This window comes from Phytophthora infestans, genomic scaffold, assembly GCF_000142945.1.
Source record: "Phytophthora infestans T30-4 supercont1.1 genomic scaffold, whole genome shotgun sequence".
Taxonomy (NCBI): Eukaryota; Oomycota; class Peronosporomycetes; order Peronosporales; family Peronosporaceae; genus Phytophthora; species Phytophthora infestans.
Window position 1 is genome coordinate 3,581,685 of NW_003303758.1, and position 19,955 is coordinate 3,601,639.

Here is a 19,955-nt window from a genome sequence, read left to right on the forward strand (position 1 = left end):
CGAGTGTCCGCTGTCGCCTACGCTTCACCACTTGCGTTCGCACTAGCTTTGTCAAAGATTGCAGCATGCTCTGCTGGTCCTTAGTGTCCCCCTCGCACTGAAAAAGAAATGTTAAAAGCTCCACGCAATAAGCAAGGGTTGTCGATGCAGGTACAGGTGGGTCATCTTCTTGATTGTACTGTAACTACACAGATTCATATAACTCACCCTGATCCAAAGGCTGGACAGACGACGTTAGATTAGGAGGAAGGAAGCGTACCTCGATGTTTGAATATGACCGTGTAATCTTGTGACTCGAGGCATTGTTAATCCACAGCATGACCTTACGATTTTAAACAGCCATCTTTAAGTTGAAACTTTGTACCCACTCGGAGAATATTCGGGCTGTCATCCATGCTTTTTTGCTATTGTAGAATTGAACAGCCTTGCCTTTTAGCGCACGAGCACTCCCGCCAATAAAACAGCGTGGGTTTTCTACTGTGCCAATCACGACCGGGACCAACTTGTGTGTACCCGTTGCATTACAGCTGAATGCTATTGTGATACATGCTTTATCGCGTTTCTGTTCTTTTCTGCTCAAAGTTGCCAATGTCTGCTGAGTGTGGCGGTGTTATGGTGCGAGCGGGGATTATAAAAGAAATATTGACGGGGGTTAGCTGTAAATTAAAAGTGAGAGGGATTATATGACTGGTGGACGGTCACCTGTCCAGAGGGAATTTCTATGGAGATCGAGGTTACGGAGATCGAGGTGTGCGTAGTCGTGCAATTGGGTAGTACCGACCTATTTGGGAACTACTACATGGTTATTATTAGTCCAGTTTTTCTGTCTGTTATTGTTCTCATCGGAGACTTCAGACGCGTTGTTATGGGTTCCTTAGAAGAGCCTACAGGAAGCTTTGAGATCCCACCTTTGCCCAAGGGAGTCTTTGATTCGTACGATGAAGCTGAGTCAGCTCTCCCCGCTTGGAACAGAGAGCGAATAATCGACGTGAGCATGGGCCACCACAAGAAGAACAAATTGAAGCTCATCTGGCAACGTGATTTCAAGTGTGATAGGTATGGTAGAGCGCAAAACAACCGTGCTCTTCGCGACGAAGATCGTGTGCGACTTCAAAGAGGGACTCGGAAGACGGGATGTACAATGCAAATCCGTCTTGAAGCGGTAACAAAATCTGACCCCGCTGGTAAATGGAAAGTTGTGTCTCTGAATGGATCGACGGTGCACAACCATCCATCTTTGCAGGACGTTAGCTCTCACCCGGGACACAGACGCCGTGACATGCAGAAATTAATTTCACAGGAGCTCACAGCTGAGGGTGTCGTAGCTTCTCAAAATGCTGTGGGCATTTCGCCCCAAGTTGCTGTGGCAATGTTACGTAAATCTCACCCTGATATTTCAGTCACTGCCAAGGACATATCTAACTACAAAAACGCTGAGCGTAGTGAAGAGCTTCGTACACACACATCCGTAGAGGTTCTACTGAAGCAGTTGGACAGCAACAAGTTTTATTCCGCCTACAAATTACATCCAGAGACTTCTCGTTTGCTGTATTTGTACTGGTCGCACCCTGGCATCATGAAGTACTTTCCGTGGAACTCAAATGTGCTGATTATGGACTGCACTTATAAGACCAATGAGTACGATCTTCCCTTACTAAACATTATCGCCAGGACGAACACGAAGTCTGTCTTACCTGTCGCCCAATGTTAGTTACCTGGTGAAAAAAAAGAAGACTTTGTGTAGGCACTGACACATTTGCTAAACATGATGACAGCTTATCACATAGCGCTCCCATCGATAATTCTTACGGACCGTGATTTAGCATGCATGAATGCGGTAGATGCTGTTTTCCCTACTGTTCCGTCACTAGTGTGTCGTTGGCACATGAATCGCAACGTATTGGCTAAGACTCGTTCAATTTTCGGTCAAATTCAAGTGAAAAACCCATTGCCCAAACAAGACAAGTTTGTAAATACCGTTGCCACAGATCAGTTTATGCAGCTCTACTACAACGCTGTTGATGCACCTACCGAAGCTGAGTTTGACGCAAAATGCGAAGTTATTCGCGAAGCCAGCTCTGAAATGGCAGATTATCTGGACCTACAATGGTGGGAATACAAGACAAAACTTGTTCGCTGTTGAACAAATCAGTATCTGCATTTTGGCTATCGTGATACCTCACCTGTTGAGGGAACACATTCTAAATGTAAGAAGTGGTTAGAGTCATCTCGAGGCGACTTGTTGACAGCCTTCAAAAAGCTGCTACCGTGGTGTGAAGCTAGCATACAGAACGTGAAGTCTAACCTGGAGAAGGATGTCACGGTAATCTCTAATATTCTGCAAAAGCCTCAATATTCGGGCATCGTTATGTTTATCGGTCGCACCGCGTTAGACTCCACTGCGGAGTTTGGGAAACAAGGTGAAAAAATTGTGAAGAACAAGGAGGTCGTAAAGCCCTGCACTGGAGTTTTTAGACGTACAAATGGCTCCCCATGTTTGCACGATATCATTGAGCTTATCAATTCGGACTTCCAAAAGAAACTTCGTGTCGATCATTTTCACCGGTTCTGGCTGACACGCCGTGGTCACACTGAAGAATGCGGGAGCTAGTCCCCTCGAACCTGCCCCTCTAAAGCCTACGAAGACCGCTAAACGCAAAAAAAAAAACACACACACACAAAAATCACGGTAAGACTGGAACTGCACGAGATCCAACATACAGTGAGCGAGTCGATCTGAATCACCCCGCAGCTCCTCCATAGGTCCGTCATATTATGATCACTCCGCCAGCACTTCAATTTTCTCCATTACAACCATCTACGATGTCTTTCACAAACCTGCTGAGCCAAAATACTGCGTCGATCCCTCCGTGGGATGAATCTAGTACGAATTTAACGTATTACCCGGATTGTCTGCCGTCACGCTCCTGGGAATACGCAGGGAGACGTCCTTTTTAGTCATTAGTATATAACTCACTAATGCAACCAGCGAGGTCGCCCACCATCAAACAGTTTGTGAACGAGGCCGTTTGGGATGATGTTCAACCGTTGACACATGGCTACCCAATTGCACGACTACGCACACCTCGATCTCCGTAACCTCGATCTCCATAGAAATTCCCCTGTCCAGATAGAGAGTTTTACCTCCGGAATTGACTGTCATTTAGCGAATAGAGAGGGTTTTAGTCAATTAGAGGGGCTGGTATAATGAACCTGATATAGTCTCGTTTGCTTTGAGATACTACGTTCAAGTAAAAAGATAGTGGTCGGTTATAGAGGTTCAAATAAGGAGGTGTGACTGTACCGGTAAATTTCCCAGCTGACGGGGCACGATGGTATTGCAACATTGAGCATTGGGCCAGAAATTGTAACCCATACTATACAGACTGTAAAAAGTCAAATAATTGTCTGTTTGATATAAATAAAAGTGCTATGTATAACTTAGTGTCTTGAGAGGGCGGTAGAGCTCATCAATTAGTTAGAAGCATCCTTTCAGGTCAGCAAAAATGTCCGGCAAGCACGAGTTTTGCCCAGGAGAGAAGCGGATGATTGTGAACAGCTACGAGTATTTCAAAAGCCAGAAGGAACAAGGCCTCTTCAAAGGCATCAGGACACGCCAACTGGTCTCTGATTACCTTGGTTGTGCCTACCAACACTGTTGACTCCGTGGTTAATGAGAAAAAGAATAACCCAGACACTGATTTTGAGGTATATCAATTATAACTGATATTGTAACATTTCCTTTTTAGACTTATATTTGTACAAAGCCCAGTGAAAACGACAGAGGTCGAAAGCGAGATTATGACCTGACGGATATCGAGCCTACATCCGTCAATTCATCGAACGAGATAATAAAGCTGTTAGACCAACTACAGCTACTCGCATTAGCCTCCATCTGCAACAAGTGACAGGGACCCATCTTGCTGATCGTACAATGCAACGAGTTTATGTGAGCTAGGTTTTCGCTATGTGAAAGGTGAAAACAGACACAACAAAAGTGGAAAGGCGACCGGTATTATGTTTTTTTTTTACTTTTTGTAACTTTACTGACTGTTTTGGTAGTGCATCTATTGTTGCGGCAGGTATTGTAGCAAGTAGGGGGCGTACAACCTACGCCAAGTTTGTAGAGGGGTCTATACAATGCTGGAACGCGTCAAAAAAGCGAAAGCAAGATGAAACCGAGGACTATCATGGCAACTTAAACTCTGAGTTGTTTGAAGCGTGGTTCGAGAAGTTGTGCAAGACGTTGGAGGACAATTATGGTGGCTGTAACATCCACATGGATGGCGCCGGGTATCACAAGCGGATGACCAACTTAATGTCTACAACGAAGTCACTGCGAAGTTAGCTCGAAGCTCACCTTAATACAGTCGGTAAGTTTTATTTTTCAAATAATGAAAATCGCTAATTTTTTATATTTTTCTCAGCCATGTTGGTTTACAACCGAGCTGCCAACAGAGATGTACTGCTCAGTTTGGCCAAACTAAACAAACCGAAGGAATTTTACGCGGCTAACACCATTGCAGCACGCTGCAACCATCGACTGTACTACACGCCGCCTTATCATCCAACTTTGCAGCCGATCGAACTTATTTGGGGCTTGTTGAAGAATAGGATTGCGGCAGATTCACCGAAAAGTGGAGCCGACGCAGTGCGGAAGGAACTGTGTGGTCTAGTCAAAATTACACCAGCTGACTGGCTCGCTCGATTTCGACACGTGCAGAAGATCGAGGACCAGTTCGTCGCTCTTCAGAAGGAATTAGAACAGTAGATGATAAAAACAAAACAAAATCCACGTACCTTTATAATATTTTTCACCATCCTGCTGGCAGAGTTGAATGTTAAATCGACAAGGGCAATCTGCGACCGGGCGATGTGTCATCTTCCTTTTTGACATATGATTTTGATTCTAGACCAATCATATCTGCGTATTTGGCGCGCCTTTCCCCCGAAAATGACAGTGTTCTGAGAAGGCATTTTTAAACGACTGTAGCTCCAAAACGGCTGGGAATTGGTTAAAAATTACCACAAAATCGAAATCTAAACGCATGATTGCACCCTATATCTAAATGTCGATATAGGTTTTCCTAAATGTAGACCTCTTATACCTCTCTAGATTCTGGCCCAATGCTCAATGTCGCCTACAATAACCCGGGTTCCCGCCATCCGCTTCAAATGCCCTTGTAAAGCGATCGACGATTGTACTGATTTAGCAAAACTATTATGGACTATTAGGGCAAAGCTTCATCATAGTTTGATACCTGTGATGATAGTTTGATACCTGTGATGATCTGATGCAAACCATTCTTTTCATAAGCTGTCTAGCTTAAATAATGTATAATTTTGTGTGTTGTACGACACGCATTTATCTTGGCGAGCTTAAAGCATTTTGGTCTGTACGTACTTCATTTCAGAAGCACTACCAGGAATAGGTTATATGTCGGAAGGAATAGAGCTTGCTTCACAGATCATTTTCTTGAGACGATGAGCATTTAATATTTACTGCATCGACATATTCCTAGTATGCTACGGTCAAGTAGTACGAACAGCCCAAGAGGGATGAATTCGGCCCATCTTTGGTGCGTTCCTTAATTTTAATGCATATAAAAATTAAATGAACGGCCTTATAAAATCATCATCTCGAATCGATGACTTGAGGTTTACTACCCTCGCAGGTAAAATTATGGGGGTTAATTGATTCTACAAAAAAGTACAGTAGCTCCATTTCTATATTCGGCTGAACTTTTATACTTTTTAATACTAAACAAAGAATTCACAAAAGAGCGCACTGCGCGGCTTACTGTGAGCTTAGTGCTGAATCGTCCACGCGGCTTAGTAGGCGCTAGTAAAAGCAAGAAAAATAATGAGGACTAAATACTTAGGACAGAAATATTCCCTCCGAGAGTGCACAATGTAAGGCAAGCGACTCTCGATGTTGATGCAATATACAGCCTAGGCCTAAAATAAATGTTCTACAATTGCCGGTGAATATCAGTAAACCAACAAAAATATATACATTACTGCTCCAGAACACGTGCGACACTGGGTCGTTTGGCATTCAGCGTGTATTGATGTGTGACAAGTATGCATACATTGTTTTTCCTGTCATGTGTGTTTAGTCTAGGTCGCATTAAAGTTTCAGGTAGGAAACTGGGAAAACAATAACTATTTTTTGTATTAATTAGCTGGCCGAGATGTCACTGCGCGAAAACAATGGTAGACAAGGTGAGGACTATTACGTTTGGCACGAAGCCGACAAAAAATGCATACTTAGTACTCCATTGTTGAGCCCAAATTTACTTCCTCGAACAAGCTATATGTCACGGTCTTCGGCTAGAGGAAGGACTCGCTATTCTGGACGACTGCCTACGGCAATTTAGCGAGCGGCGTAAGAAGAGTGTCAGGCCCGATCAGTCTCGTTCCCCGTCGCCGACTACCTCGTCCCTAGTCTAAAATGGAACGAAGGAGTTCAGACAGTGGTACGCTGACTCCGTTTACGAACGACAACTAGAGGTACTGGTGCTGGTAGGAGGTACTTTGGCAATGTAGAGAGCTAGTGAGGGAGCTCTCAGTCGTGAATTTCCTTCTTTTACGAGAAGTGCTCAAGAAAAACGAATAAGAAACAAGTATATTTTACACATCTAATACGTCTAAGTTCCTACGTCGGCTTTCACAAGTTACACGACCCCGACAAGAGAAGGAGACCGCGACAATTTGGTGGAGAAGCAGGGTATCTTCTAGTCAATTTTCGTAGGGACGTAATAGAGAAGAAGCGGAGATAGCCGCTTGGAAGACCTTAGCGTCGAAGTACTCGGGCGAAGGTGCAAGGGAGCCGGGACGAGATGAGCTCCCTAAACTGGAACAATCCAATAGAGGACGAAGAGCAGCGCCTCGCACGGATACTGGCGGATGCTGACGAGGACCAGATCGCTTACGCCCCAGCTACGGAAGGCGAAGGCGGCGAAGTGGATCCCCGAACGCATGGTGAATCCGGAGAGACGGCTGAGGTCCGAACGGAACGAGCAGTAGAAGGGCTGAGAGAGCGAGCGGCCCAGGAGGACGACGAAAGCTTGTTTGTGGCGTCACCACGAGCCGAGGAGAACCAAAGAATGTTCATGACGATGTTGGGGACACCCCAGGGCAGAGCCAGCTTCCAAGCGTTCCTCGGGACTCTAGCAGATCGACCGACCCCCAGAGAGGAGCAGGCGCGGTCACGAGAGGCAAGAGAGACCGAGACGGCGGGTTCTGGAACGCGAAGGGGAGTGTCGTTCTCGCTGGATCCGTCCCGACCGTCGCTAACTCACGTGGACGAGACTGGGCGGGAGGCGCCCTCGACGACGACAGCTGAGTACTCGCAGGAGGAGGATGTCGGAGGACTATATGAGAGCGACGTTCCTGCATCTTGGTCGCGCTTTCGAAGTACGACTGACTTTCAAGCTGAACCGTTGAGCGGAGTGGAACGTCACTGGGCGTCAAGTGCGACTTTGCAAGCTCCTACCACGACGGTACGCCGTGGAACGACACCTGCTAGTCCAAACGCGACTCCGGTGAACCGAGGAACGACGCTTACGAGTCGTGGAACGATCCCTGCAAGGGACGGAGCGACGCCTACGAGTGAAGGGACGGCGAAGGTAGACCCGGCTCTGCAAGCCTTTATCGTCAACACTATCGGCCAGGCAATGCAACAGATTGCTATGTCCAGTGGATCTATAGGTAGGCAACGCTCCCAGTCTAGGGACCAAGGGTCAAGAACGGTGGAGGCCTCGCCTCGATACTCAATGAACGAGTTGAATCGGCTAATGGAGTCCCCGAGGAGCGGAACCCGTAGTCCCGGGAGGGGAGGGACCATGCCTCGATCAACCCCTGAAGCTCGAACAGGGGGGCCATCGTCTCCAACCCTTCATGCGAGAAGGTATCCGACCGAGCACCCCGAACGTACGAAGGAAGTGGAGCGTATGGCTCGCCGAGACAATATTCGTCCTCGAATCCGTTTGGTCCGATGTTACCGCCGGGTTGGAACCCGATTGAAATGCCTCCTACTTACCCGTCCACGCCTATGACTTCGCCTTTAATGCAGGCCGGGACGAGACCGGAGAGAACGCTGAATTGGGGAACGAAGCCGACCGACGAAAGATCTTTCCAAAGTCACGAAGGAGACCCGAGACTCAGTGGAAACGTGGGGTTTGACAAAGACCGATATTCGAGATATGCGACGCCTCACCCAACTGCTCCCATGGCCCAATATGCGGGACGTGAGCCGCATGACTATGGTCGAGGGCTTGCTCCGATGGTGGGAATCCCGAACGAATTGAGGAACGCAGTCAGAGTGGTCGCTCCATTTTATTCGGACACGGCCTCGAGTGAACGAGCTGCGGCGTTTTGGCGTTCGTTCGAGAAGTGTACGATGGGCATGGACGATCAGCTGCGCTTGACGGCGTTCGAACAGTGCCTGAAGGGAAAAAAAGGGACAAGAATGGTAATACAACTCGTGAATCCATAACTTTGAGTCGCTTCGCTCCAGATTTCACAACCGGCTCGTTTGCCTGACTCCGGCCCAAACCTGGACCCGCCTTAAGACGGCTGCAAGGAAACGAGGCGAGTCGGCCGAAGAATGGGGTGATCGACTCGAGACAATATGCGACGCGCTGAACTTACCCGAACCCCGCATGAGGTACGAGTTCTTCCTTGAGGGAATAAGGAACAGGCAGATGCGAGAGGTGCTGAACGGTAACATGATTGGGTCTATTGAGCAAGCCTGTCGTATCCTGTTGTTCAAGAATCTTCACCTGCCTATCGAAGAAGACGATGAATTTCCCGAGGATGGAATGAAACCTCTGGGCACGATGAATGTACCCTCGACAGAGTTACAGGTACTTCAAGAGTTGCAACTGCTAATTCGGAACGTGCAAAAACATTCTGGAACGAGCGATGGACACATAGGCGCAGTGACTTTGAACGATCCGAAACCGACTAGTCCTTCTAACGGCGGAGTGAGTGCTGAACAGGGGCCTCCCAACATCCGTATGGGTCCCGATACTCGTACTGCAGAAGGTGAAGTGGTGTGCGGACGCTGCGAACGAAAAGGGTGTGGTCGAGAGACGTGTCCTCGTGCGAGGAGCCTGTGTAATCGCTGTCATCAATTTGGTCACTACTCCATGGAGTATAGCTTGCCTAGGAGAACGAGTGGAAATCGATTTGGAGATCGTCGGACTGCGAAGTGTTTCTTCTGTCGACAGCCGGGTCATGGCGTGACCATCTGTCCCGAGATCGAGAAACTACGTAGTCTCTCGAGGATTGCCGTAGCAAGTGGAACGATGACTGCTCGAGGTTCGGCCACACCGACTGGAATGTCCCGACAATGAAGGGGGCAAGAGGGAGGGGAAAGAAGTGTCGCTCTTTCCTCTTGCCAGGTTGGCGACACAAAAGGAGATGAAGGTTCACAGCTAAGTGGATTTGGTGGACCTGAGAGGGCTCCCGAGGTTGGTGTGAATACTAACGTAAACGCTCGGAACGTTCCCGTTGCGAGCGTGACGACTGAAAATGCGGATGTAGTAATTGGAACGAGCAGCCTAACGGAACGGACTGGCTCAAGAAACGAAGGAGAAGAGGAAGTCTCTACGAGGGGACCGGAAGACGAGAAGGGACAAGAGGAGGGAGCAACGGATAGCTCCTTAATAGCAAGGAAGTGTGAAAGTGGAACGAAGGATCGTTCCAATTGGGCACAGGACGTCGATCAAGGGACAACGGAACGTCCCAAGGATGCGTCAAAGACCCAGAAAGGAGCAGCGTAAAGCTCTTTGGTGACATTGGAGAGTGAAGGTGGGACGAAGGATCGTTCCATAGGGCACAGAGCGCCGATCAAGGGACAACGGAACGTCCCGAGGATGCGTTGAAGACCCAGGAAGAGTGCAACGGAAAAGCGGAAGCGGACGAGTTGTCCGACAAGTATACACGGGCTGAGCAGGCACTCGAGACAAAGACGGAAGACGTGGTAGGCGTCAGAACTAACCTGTTTGCGGCCGTGATCGGAGTAGTGGATGCTCCTGAGGAGGGCGTTAAAGTTACCGAAGCTGAACTGAATACGGAACGTACCAAGGCGACGGACTCATCAAACGACTATGATCGTCTGTTTTCCGACGAGGAGCTGGATATGCTCGAGCGCGGTGACGATCCGATAGTGAAGAGTGAATCCGAGGAGTACGACAAGGAGCTGGAAGAGCGACTGTTTCCGTTAGATGACGAGAAGATTCAGTCACGAGTAACACAGAACGCTAGCAAGCAGGAGAAGCCGTCACTTGCAGAACTGAGTGAGCAACTGGGAATACCGGAAGAAGTGCTAGAGCGCACAAGGGAAGTATCTACGGGAGAGATGAGGGAGCCAGAGTACTGGCTAGATTGGTACGAGAAGGCACTGGAGAGTTCTGCAGCGGCCAGGCGGGCTAATCGATACTTTAAGGACGAAACGGGAACGACGGAGACTGCGTCGCCTGTCGGCGCTATCACCCAAGAAGAAAACGAGGACAGTGCTTCGGAGGACGACTCCGCTGAGAGTGAGTTTATACGGAACGTCTGCGTCGGATTCGACGAGTCCCCTACTGTGATAGACGGAGACGAAGAAGGAGTGTCGTTACCTTTTAGGTGGCGTTCCGCAATTCGTAAGAGAGTGTACGACATGCTCAAACGGGAAAGGGGCGAATACGACAAAAGTTGGAGGAGAGAGTCTGATCCGGAGGAAGGAACCGGAACGAGGGCTGATGCTCCCCCGCTACGAGACAAGACCGAAGAGAACGTTTTGGACGAGGAGTCTCTTCGAGACCACCTAGCGAAAGTAGGTGGAACGACGACTCTTTCGTTCCTAAATCGAGCGGTGACATGGGCTCGTTCCTATTTTCGGACCGAGGCTTCCACCATCCGAGACAAATTGCGCGACAAACCAAAAGCTTGTAGAATAGACGGACCCGTCCCAGATGTCGTTGCCCTAAATCGGTTGAAGGAGGTGACGTTTGGACTTCCATTCCAATCGCTGGACCGAGAGAGGCTGAAAATAGCCGATGAACAATCCGACATCTATGCCATCTACGCGCGAAGGGCTCCGCGGCATCGAAGGTCGCCGGGATTGCGGGCAGTGAGTGAGGACGATGCCTGTCAGAATGGGGCAGGAGTTGTGCCGGAAGGAAAGCGCGTCATTTGTAGTGTGGGAGGGCTGAAGGCTGTAACCGGGGGCTTCATCGACTGTAGCCATCCGAGATGTTGGCTGACACGGGCGCTGTGGCGAGTCTCGTGAACAGGCGAGTGCTGAAACGGCTTGGTCGCGCGTCCGAACCCCTCAAGCCCTACACTGGAAGCCTAGACAGCGTTTCGGGACACGAAATACGAGTACGTGGCGTGGTCGAACTTCCGATAACACTTGGAACGATCGATATGACTCTTCCGTTTGTGGTAGTCGACCATTTGTTCGTGGATGCCATATTGGGAACGGACTCGTTACGCTCGTTCCGAGCAGTAATGGATCTCGAAGACCAAACGATGACACCGAAAGGGACGGGAGATGTGATCCCGTTGGGCATCTCGAGAATAGAAGAGACTTATGCAGTCACGACGACTTCAGCAGCTCGCTTGAAGCCTGGTCACTTAGCGCTGGTCAAGTCTAAAATTCGTGGAACGATGAAAGATCGCTCCACAGTTCTGGTAGAAGGCGTTCCAGGGACCGATGAGAACTTGTGAGTGGCCCGAGCACTGTGCACCGTGAGGAATGAGATGGCCTTAGTGGAAGTCTGTAACGCGTCCACAGAAGAAGTCGAAATTCCGACGGGTGCATACGTGGCAGCTGTGACTCTCGTTCCTCAATCTGCTTTTGGAACGAAGGTCCGAAGTGGAACGACGAATGAAGTAAGCGCAGCGATAAGTGCCGCTAGCAACAACGAAGGAACGGAAGTGGGACCCGTTGACGCTGAAATAGCCACCGCAATGCAGAACGAAGAAGACGACGATTTTGAAGTGGATTTCCACGATTCGTCGCTGGGAGCGGAACAGAGGAGGCTATTTGCCGAGATGCTAGGTGGTCTGAAGGATTTATTCGTAGAGACGTCCAAGAAACCGGGGCGTACGGACCTTTTGAAGTTCAGCATCGATACGGGAACGAGCGTGCCGATCAAGCAGCCGCTCTATCGAGTCTCGAAGGCTGAAGGGGACGTAATGGAGGCTGAGATCCAAGAATATCTCGAGCTTGGACTGATCAGACCCTCAAATAGTCCCTGGGCTAGCCCCGTACTAATGATTCGAAAACCCGACGGCGGGATTCGATTCTGTTTGATTATCGGAAGCTCAACGCGGTCACGGTCAAGGACAGCTACCCTATGCCGTTAATCGACGACATTTTGGACGTCCTGGGAGATGCCAAACTGTTATCCACTATGGATATTGCTTCAGGGTACTGGAACGTCCCATTGGAGCCGAACAGTATGGAGAAGACGGCTTTTACGAGCAAATTTGGCCTTTACGAATGGCTTGTTATGCCCTTTGGGTTATGCAACGCCGTTCCTGCGTTTGAGCGACTAATGGAGAACGTCCTAATCGACCTGAAATGGAGAACGTGCCTCGTCTATCTGGACGACTGTGTGGTGTTTAGTGACGATTTCCCTACTCACCTAATTCGAGTAAGACAAGTGTAGAGACGATTCCGCTCGGCGGGCTTTAAGCTGGAAATGAAGAAGTGCCACTGGGGACGTGACCAAGTAGCGTTCCTGGGACACATCGTGACGCCTACGGGTATACTACCGAACCCCGAGAAAGCGAAGGCAGTGATGGATATTGAAAGGCCGCACGACCTTCACACCGTTCGTGCTTTCCTAGGACTAACGAGCTACTTCCGACGCTATATACCAGGGTTTGCTGCTATTGCCGCCCCTTTGGAACGACTAAAGCAGAAAGAAGTGGACTTCAAATGGATCGAAGATTGCGAAGTGGCGTTCCGACAACTACAACGGGCTTTGGTGAAACCTCCTTTTCTGATATATCCCAACTTTAGCAAGAGGTTCAAGCTCTATGTGGATTCGTCCCATTTGGCTGTAGGGGCCTGTCTGATGCAGGAAGTCGACAAACGTGACCGAGCGGTTGCCTACGCGAGTAAGATGTTGGTAGGATCTTAAAGGAATTGGATCAACAAGACCTGTGGCACCACCGAAATTGAGTGCTGGGGAATCATCTGGGCGACACGAAAGTTCAAGTGCTATCTTGACCACGATGAGTTTGACCTGTATACGGATCACCAAGCCCTTACGTGGATTTTTAGTGACAACACAAGGACATCGAATGCGAAGCTGGCACGATGGGCTGCGGAGCTGTCTCAACTGAGGTTCAAAGTGTATCACAAGCCAGGAACGTCCATGGGGCACGCCGACGGCTTGTCAAGGCTGTATCATCGCGCGAGGAAGAAAACGATAGGGGCCATCACGATGAAAGATCTCTTGAATAAAGAAAGGAACGATCCGCCTGACAGGCTAGGAACGATCGTTTCAGATGGGAACGAGGGCTCAAACGTGACCGACCGGTCAGTTCCAGTCGGGGAGCAGAACGAAGAGGCGGTCCCGGCCAACGAGCTCACCCAGGAGGAACAAAAAGGAAGAGCTACAAGCTGGTGCCCCACTTTCCTTGCCCTCCACGATCGACGTGTTCGGGTTGGACTACGACAAGTTTGTGAAAGAACAAAAGCGGGTGCCGTGGATGCGTGCCATGAAAGCATTTCTGAAGGACGGTGCGCTGGCCTTGGATCCTCAACTAAGGGTGACAGTGTTGAAGATGTCCTTTCACCACTTGATGAAGAACGAGGTCCTTATGCGTCTCGTGCGCTTAGGGGCTCGTGCTGGTCCTGCGCGGACCGTGACAGTTCCTGTCGTTCCTTTACCGTTTATCGAGACTGCTCTACATTATTGTCACGCTGACATATTCTCGGCTCATTTGGGAAAGACGAAGACATTGGACAAAGTAAGGCGTCATGCCTACTGGCACGGATGGCGAAAGGACGTGGTTGAGTACGTGAAAGAGTGTGCCATATGTAGTGGTGGTAAAGGTCGGAGACCCTGGAGAGCTGGTCTAATGCAGAAGATGCCGATCCAGGAGTTGTCGGGACCGTTCTCGTTGCTGGTGGTTGCCGCCGTCGGTCCTTTAGTAGTCACTCCACGAGGGAACAAGTATATTTTGGTGTTTGTGGATTATTTCACGAGATGGGCTGAAGCTTTCGCGGTGGCGTCGTTGGACACGATCACCTTTGTGGACGCTATGCTCGAAGGTGTCATTTGCCGTCACGGCGTTCCGGAACGACTGCTTAGTGACCGAGGAACAAACTTCACATCAGATTTGGCACGATCATTATACCAGACGCTAGGAATAAAGAAGTTGTTTGGAGCCGCCTACCACCCCCAAACTCAGGGACTGGTAGAGCGATTCAATGGGACGCTGCTGGGAATGCTTAAGATGTTCGTGAGTGAAACCCAGACCGATTGGGATATCTACTTACCTCGAGTCCTATTGGCTTATCAGACTGCCTATCATGAAGGTCTTGGAGATACTCCCTTTTTCAGTTTGTACGGTCGTGACCCAATATTGCCGATCGACTTAGCCTTCCTCAACACCGGAAAGGACTGGAAAAGCAACGAGATTGCCACGTACCGAAGAAATTTGTATCTGTCGTTACGTGACTCAAGGCGCCTGGTGGAACGACAGCTATTGAAGGCCCAAGATCGTCACGAGCAGCGATTGAATAAGCAAGTCAAGGTCACGTACGAAGTAGGCGATCCCGTCTTGGTCTATCAGTTCTTCAGGGCAAAAGCTGGCGAAAACAAGACGAAAAAGCTGGCGTTCTCTTGGCACGGTCCGTACCGTATAGTCGGCCAAGTCGGGGAGAATGCTTACAAGATCGCAATCCCTAAACACCCCGACCAGGTCGTTGCTGTGAACGTGAATAGGCTAAAACGCTTCCGTGGTCGCTGGAGGCGACCGTTCGCGGACGAAGTGCCTAGAAGAAAAGCCGAGAATGTGGCTAGTGGGAGTGATACCGGCGAGAACGTGGCAGCTGGGAACTAGACAAGTAGTGACGCGACCATCGAGGATGTAACCGGGAACGAATTGCTATTGGAGTCGGGACCACTACAAGAAGAAGATCTGCCTCAGTCGAGTTTTGTAGAACGAGTGTCGATCGGGGGTGAGGAGACAGCGTTCACCGGCGTCTCGTCGCCCATTGTGGACGTCGTTGCTAAGAGAGTGGATAAGGGTGAGCTGCAGTACCTAGTGCTGACGGCTACGTACGAGATCTTTTGGCTACCTCGAGCGACGCTGTTCCCCGAGTTTGGAACCATGATAAGCGTCTTTGAGGAAGCAGACCGCAAGAAGAAGGGTCTCCCGGAGTTACGTCGGAGCGTCAGGTTGGTCGAAGCCAACGCTGATGTGGACGACGCGGAAGTGTTGTTCTAACTGGTCCCCTGACCGGTTGGAACGAGTGAAACTGGACCGCTTCACTCTTGTTGGTGTTTGGGAGCGAGTGAGTCTCGAAACACTAGACTATATTTTGCATTTACATATTGGAACGTTACGAAGAGGGACACTGGGAAAGTGACGTGGGGTATCGACGGAGCTAAAGACCCTTCGACGGGATGGTTATGCCCGGGATTGACAAAGCTGGAACGAGGAAAAGTTGTCACGAGAAACGATGTTGACTAGCTGGACATCGGGGAACGGTAAAGACTTGTAACGCGAAGATTAAACGGATGTATTTGAGACGAAGAAACAAGAAACGGAACGAGAGAGGGATACGAATCCGAACGAGAGGCTACTTCTTGGTAGTCTTCTCCTTGTCGGCTGAAACCTTCTTGGGAACGACTTTCTTACCGTCTTCCCCGTCGGCGGCCTCAGCCTTATCCTCCTCGTCATCGTCTTCGTCGTCTTCCTCTGGTTTGTACTCGTCTTCGTCGTCGTCTTCATCGTCGTTCCCAGCTTCTTCATCGTCGTCCTCTCCGTCATCAGCGTCGTCATCGGCACTAGGGGAGTCAGCAGTAGTAGCGGTCACGGTCGTGGAAGTTGGAACGGCCGCTTTGGCCTCGTCTTCGTCGTCCTCTTCGAGATCGGACCAGTCGGCACGTCGGCGTTCCGTCTTGGTCGGTCCCTTAACTTCGGGGAGCTGGTACGAGCCACTCTCCAACTCGGTCGCGACAGTCAGCTGGGTTTGCTTCACCAAAGCGTTGTCCATAAGGGTTTTCCGGGGCTCGTCACTAGTGGACCCCACCCAGGTGTCACGTGGCGTCGCGGAGGACTGAAGATCGAGCCGAATGCGTGCCAAGGCCACCATGGAGAGTCGATTGGCCGACTTGGCCGTAGGGACCAAGGCCTCGGTCGTCTCTAACAGGACGCGGATACTCGGGTATCCGTACGCGTCGATCTGCACGGGCTCCAGAGCGTTATCGATGGTAGCCTGATATCGATCCGGATCTTTGTCTTCGAGCGAGGTTAACGTGTCCGCGAGAGGTCCGTCGTAGTGCAGGCACTTCTTGTTGTCACGACCTGGCTGACCTCCCATCCAGAACATTAGAGGGCACTTGTCAAGGAGCGTGAGGAACCCGTAGAAGCCCCAAGTCTCGATGCACAAACTAATGAAGGCCACTCGAGCCTGTACGGCGCGCATCTTGGCCTTACGACGACTATTCTGCGCCGTCTCCGACGCCAAGGGCGCGTACAAGGCCCATTCCCAGAACGCTCGACGGTGACACATCCAGAAGCGCCAGTGTCCCCGGTAGATCGCGCGGAAACGAAGCGGGTTGTACCACTGCGGACGCTCCGTCCAAGGGTAAGCGAGACACCAAGGCTTCTTTCCGGCCGCTTCCGCCTTTGCCAAGATGAAATAGATGGCCGCCTTTACAGAGTCAGGGGCGTCGAGGTTCAAGTCGACCAGCGCCTTGTACTCGGCCGAAGGAGCGAGCGAAGACGTCGGCTTGTCTGGCTTGTCACTCCTCCGCAGCTTCTTAGACGACTTGATTGGGGGTGGCCCGTTGCGAGTTTTCCGCTTGCCGCGAACAGGCTTCTTTGCCGACGAAGGAGAGGAAGAGGTAGACGATTTAGCAGGCGTGGACGGCGCGGGCGAGACTCCTGACGTTGACGGCATAGCCACCACGGGACCGCGCAATGCGATGGAGGGTCGACCTTCCAGGAGATCGTCGACCAACCGCTCCATGACTCTCCAGACCAGTGGAGAGGCCGTTGCCGCCCAAGTGCGCCTTCAACGCGTCCCAGAACTCCCGCTTGATGGTCTTAGCGTCGTCCCCTGGCGTTCCATGCTCGTCGTACTCTAGGGCCGCGTCGAAGAATCGCTTGAATCGCCGGCGCTCCGCGACAGTGAGGCGCTTGGACATGCTGGCAGCTGAGAAGTTGTAGCTGGGAGGTGTTCTACTTGGAGATTGTTGAAAACTGAAAGATACGTCGCATTTGCTCGGGTGATGGCTGACGGACGTTGGAAATAAGAGGGTGCAAAAATGGAACGAGATGAAAGGAAACGACTTGGGTGACACTGACGCCACTTGGGAAGGGGTGTCAACGGACGACGCCAGGATGACCTTTCTTAACTGACGCGGCGCCAGTCTGAAATGATGGAAGTGCTGAGGAGCTGGGTCGATGGAATCGAAGTGATGGCTCCTGTCGTGACGTTCCCGGAAATTGAAACAGGAGCTATGGTGGTCTGCGCCGCAGCTGGGATAGTAGTGTGGGTGGTCACGACGCCTTTACGCAATGAGGGATGGGTTTATAGTGCGAGCCTGGTGGACTGTGGCTCTACCGTCTGCTTCTTCTGGTATACTTGTAGTGACCGATTTGTCACTACCGTCCGTGGAGCCAACGCTCAAAAGCTGCACCCTAGAGAGTATGCGTGCACTTTGGTCACGCTGATGTTCCTCGTTCCCATGGCGGTGTTACGAAAGTATGAACCCCGCTTCGGCATTTTTGGACTGTTGTGTCTCAGATGGTGTGAGGCTTGGCACCACTCGATCTGTCTCTTCGTTCCAGATGTGATGCAGCTTGTGCGGACGTCGTGCTGTCGTTACACGAAGGCGATCGCTGAGGCTACGGTAGCCTCGATCGATCGAATGGGCGAGTACCTGATGGGCGTGTGTCTGGTGGGGCAACTGTTGTTGTCGCTTGTGTTCTACCTGCCTAGAGTATTCTACGAAGGCGTGGAAGGTGCCCTATGTGGTTGGATGGGTGTTGCCTTAGCTACCCTAGTGGTGGACATGATACTATAATTCTCGGTCGCGAGTCTCATTGGGAACGTGTTCGTCCTGGTACTGGGCTGTTATAGCCACGCTACGAGGTACTACTGGGCGTCGAGGGTGAAGACTGTCGACGGCTCTGGAATTGAGGCCGCACAGAAGGGTTGGGCTAAGCTTGAAAGTCGGAAGGAGCTACGGGAAAGGAGAGAGAGAGCTAGCCTCGACCATTTGCGTGCAGGTCCTAATGATACGGCCCCTGTGGCGCAAGGAAATTCGGATTCGACGTCGATTGGAACGAGGTCGATCGTTCCAGATCTGCCGGTCGACTCGGCGATTGGACCTGCTGGAAAGGATGAGGCTCGGCGAGGACTCCGAGCTGCAGTCGGGGAGAAATGTCACGGTCTTCGGCTAGAGGAAGGACTCGCTATTCTGGACGACTGCCTACGGCAATTTAGCGAGCGACGTATGAAGAGTGTCAGGCCCGATCAGTCTCGTTCCCCGTCACCGACTATCTCGTCCCTAGTCTAAAATGGAACGAAGGAGTTCAGACAGTGGTACGCTGACTTCGTTTACGAACGACAACTAGAGGTACTGGTGCTGGTAGGAGGTACTTTGGCAATGTAGAGAGCTAGTGAGGGAGCTCTCAGTCGTGAATTTCCTTCTTTTACGAGAAGTGCTCAAGAAAAACAAATAAGAAACAAGTATATTTTACACATCTAATACGTCTAAGTTCCTACGTCGGCTTTCACAAGATACACGACCCCGACAAGAGAAGGAGACCGCGACAATTTTCTCTACTACTGTTCGAGAATGGTTCTGGATAATAATCTTCGAATACATTGAAATTATTATTTTGTTGGTCGGTAGGGCAATGCTGAGCAAGCTGACACGTTTCGCACGATGAAGCAAGTGCTTAAATGCGTACTGGAAAATTTTGAGCATCTGAAATCACCATAAATGTGATAATAAAGAAGTATTAATATGGGATTGTTTTTGTCAGCTTCTCTGGAGGTCTGATTTTTGATCGCTTAAAGATCCGCATCAGCCATCAGTACGATACCTCCGTAGTAACCATTTCCACACGAAATTTGTAACTAAATACGAAGTACAAATTAAACAGAATGATGGCCGTGAAACGCACTCCTACGAGCAACCAAGGCTCGGAATCGCTGCAAGCGACCAATCTTTATACTTAGCCAATAATACAAAGTTATTTCGGACCAAAATGAAGGGAGGTGAAAGTTCATTCTGCGAGATTACCAATGACGTCATGTGTAGAATGATTCTACAAGAGCTCGCGAAAGATAAAAATAGAGTCCAACGTACTTTCAATTATTTCCGCCGGATGTCGCTCGTATGAGTGACCATCATTGTGCTCGAGGTGGACGGAGTTACAAACGACATCGTCTTCCGATATGAAATGATTGCAACCTTTTGGGTGTATGTAAAAGGTGCTTTGGTTTAAGAATTCAGACCTCCGTTCAGATCGTTGTATTAATAACAGCTCTAGCGATAAGTAAGAACTTCTAAAGACAGCTTCGAGAACGCAAGGTTATGCGATGAAATCAAATTAGACAAAAAAAAAAGCGCTACAGCCGGGTCCCCGCCGAGCGTCTTGTCCGACAGATGTGATGATGGTGCATGAAGCAGCCAAGTTAGTCTCCAAGACAGATAGTTGGATTGCTTGCTCACTTTCTTCGAAGTACTCGT

The 19,955-nt window shown here is 50.1% G+C and overlaps 1 protein-coding gene across 1 annotated transcript; it reads left to right on the top strand.

Annotated features, from left to right (window-relative positions):
• Positions 1 to 3,506: 3,506 nt before the first annotated feature.
• On the top strand, positions 3,507 to 4,771 carry PITG_00679 (uncharacterized protein; the record flags this gene model as incomplete). The annotated part of the gene is made up of 4 exons (XM_002909207.1): positions 3,507 to 3,639; positions 4,092 to 4,293; positions 4,527 to 4,545; positions 4,724 to 4,771. 4 exons carry the CDS (start codon positions 3,507 to 3,509, stop codon positions 4,769 to 4,771), a joined length of 402 nt encoding a protein of 133 aa, XP_002909253.1.
• Positions 4,772 to 19,955: the final 15,184 nt, after the last annotated feature.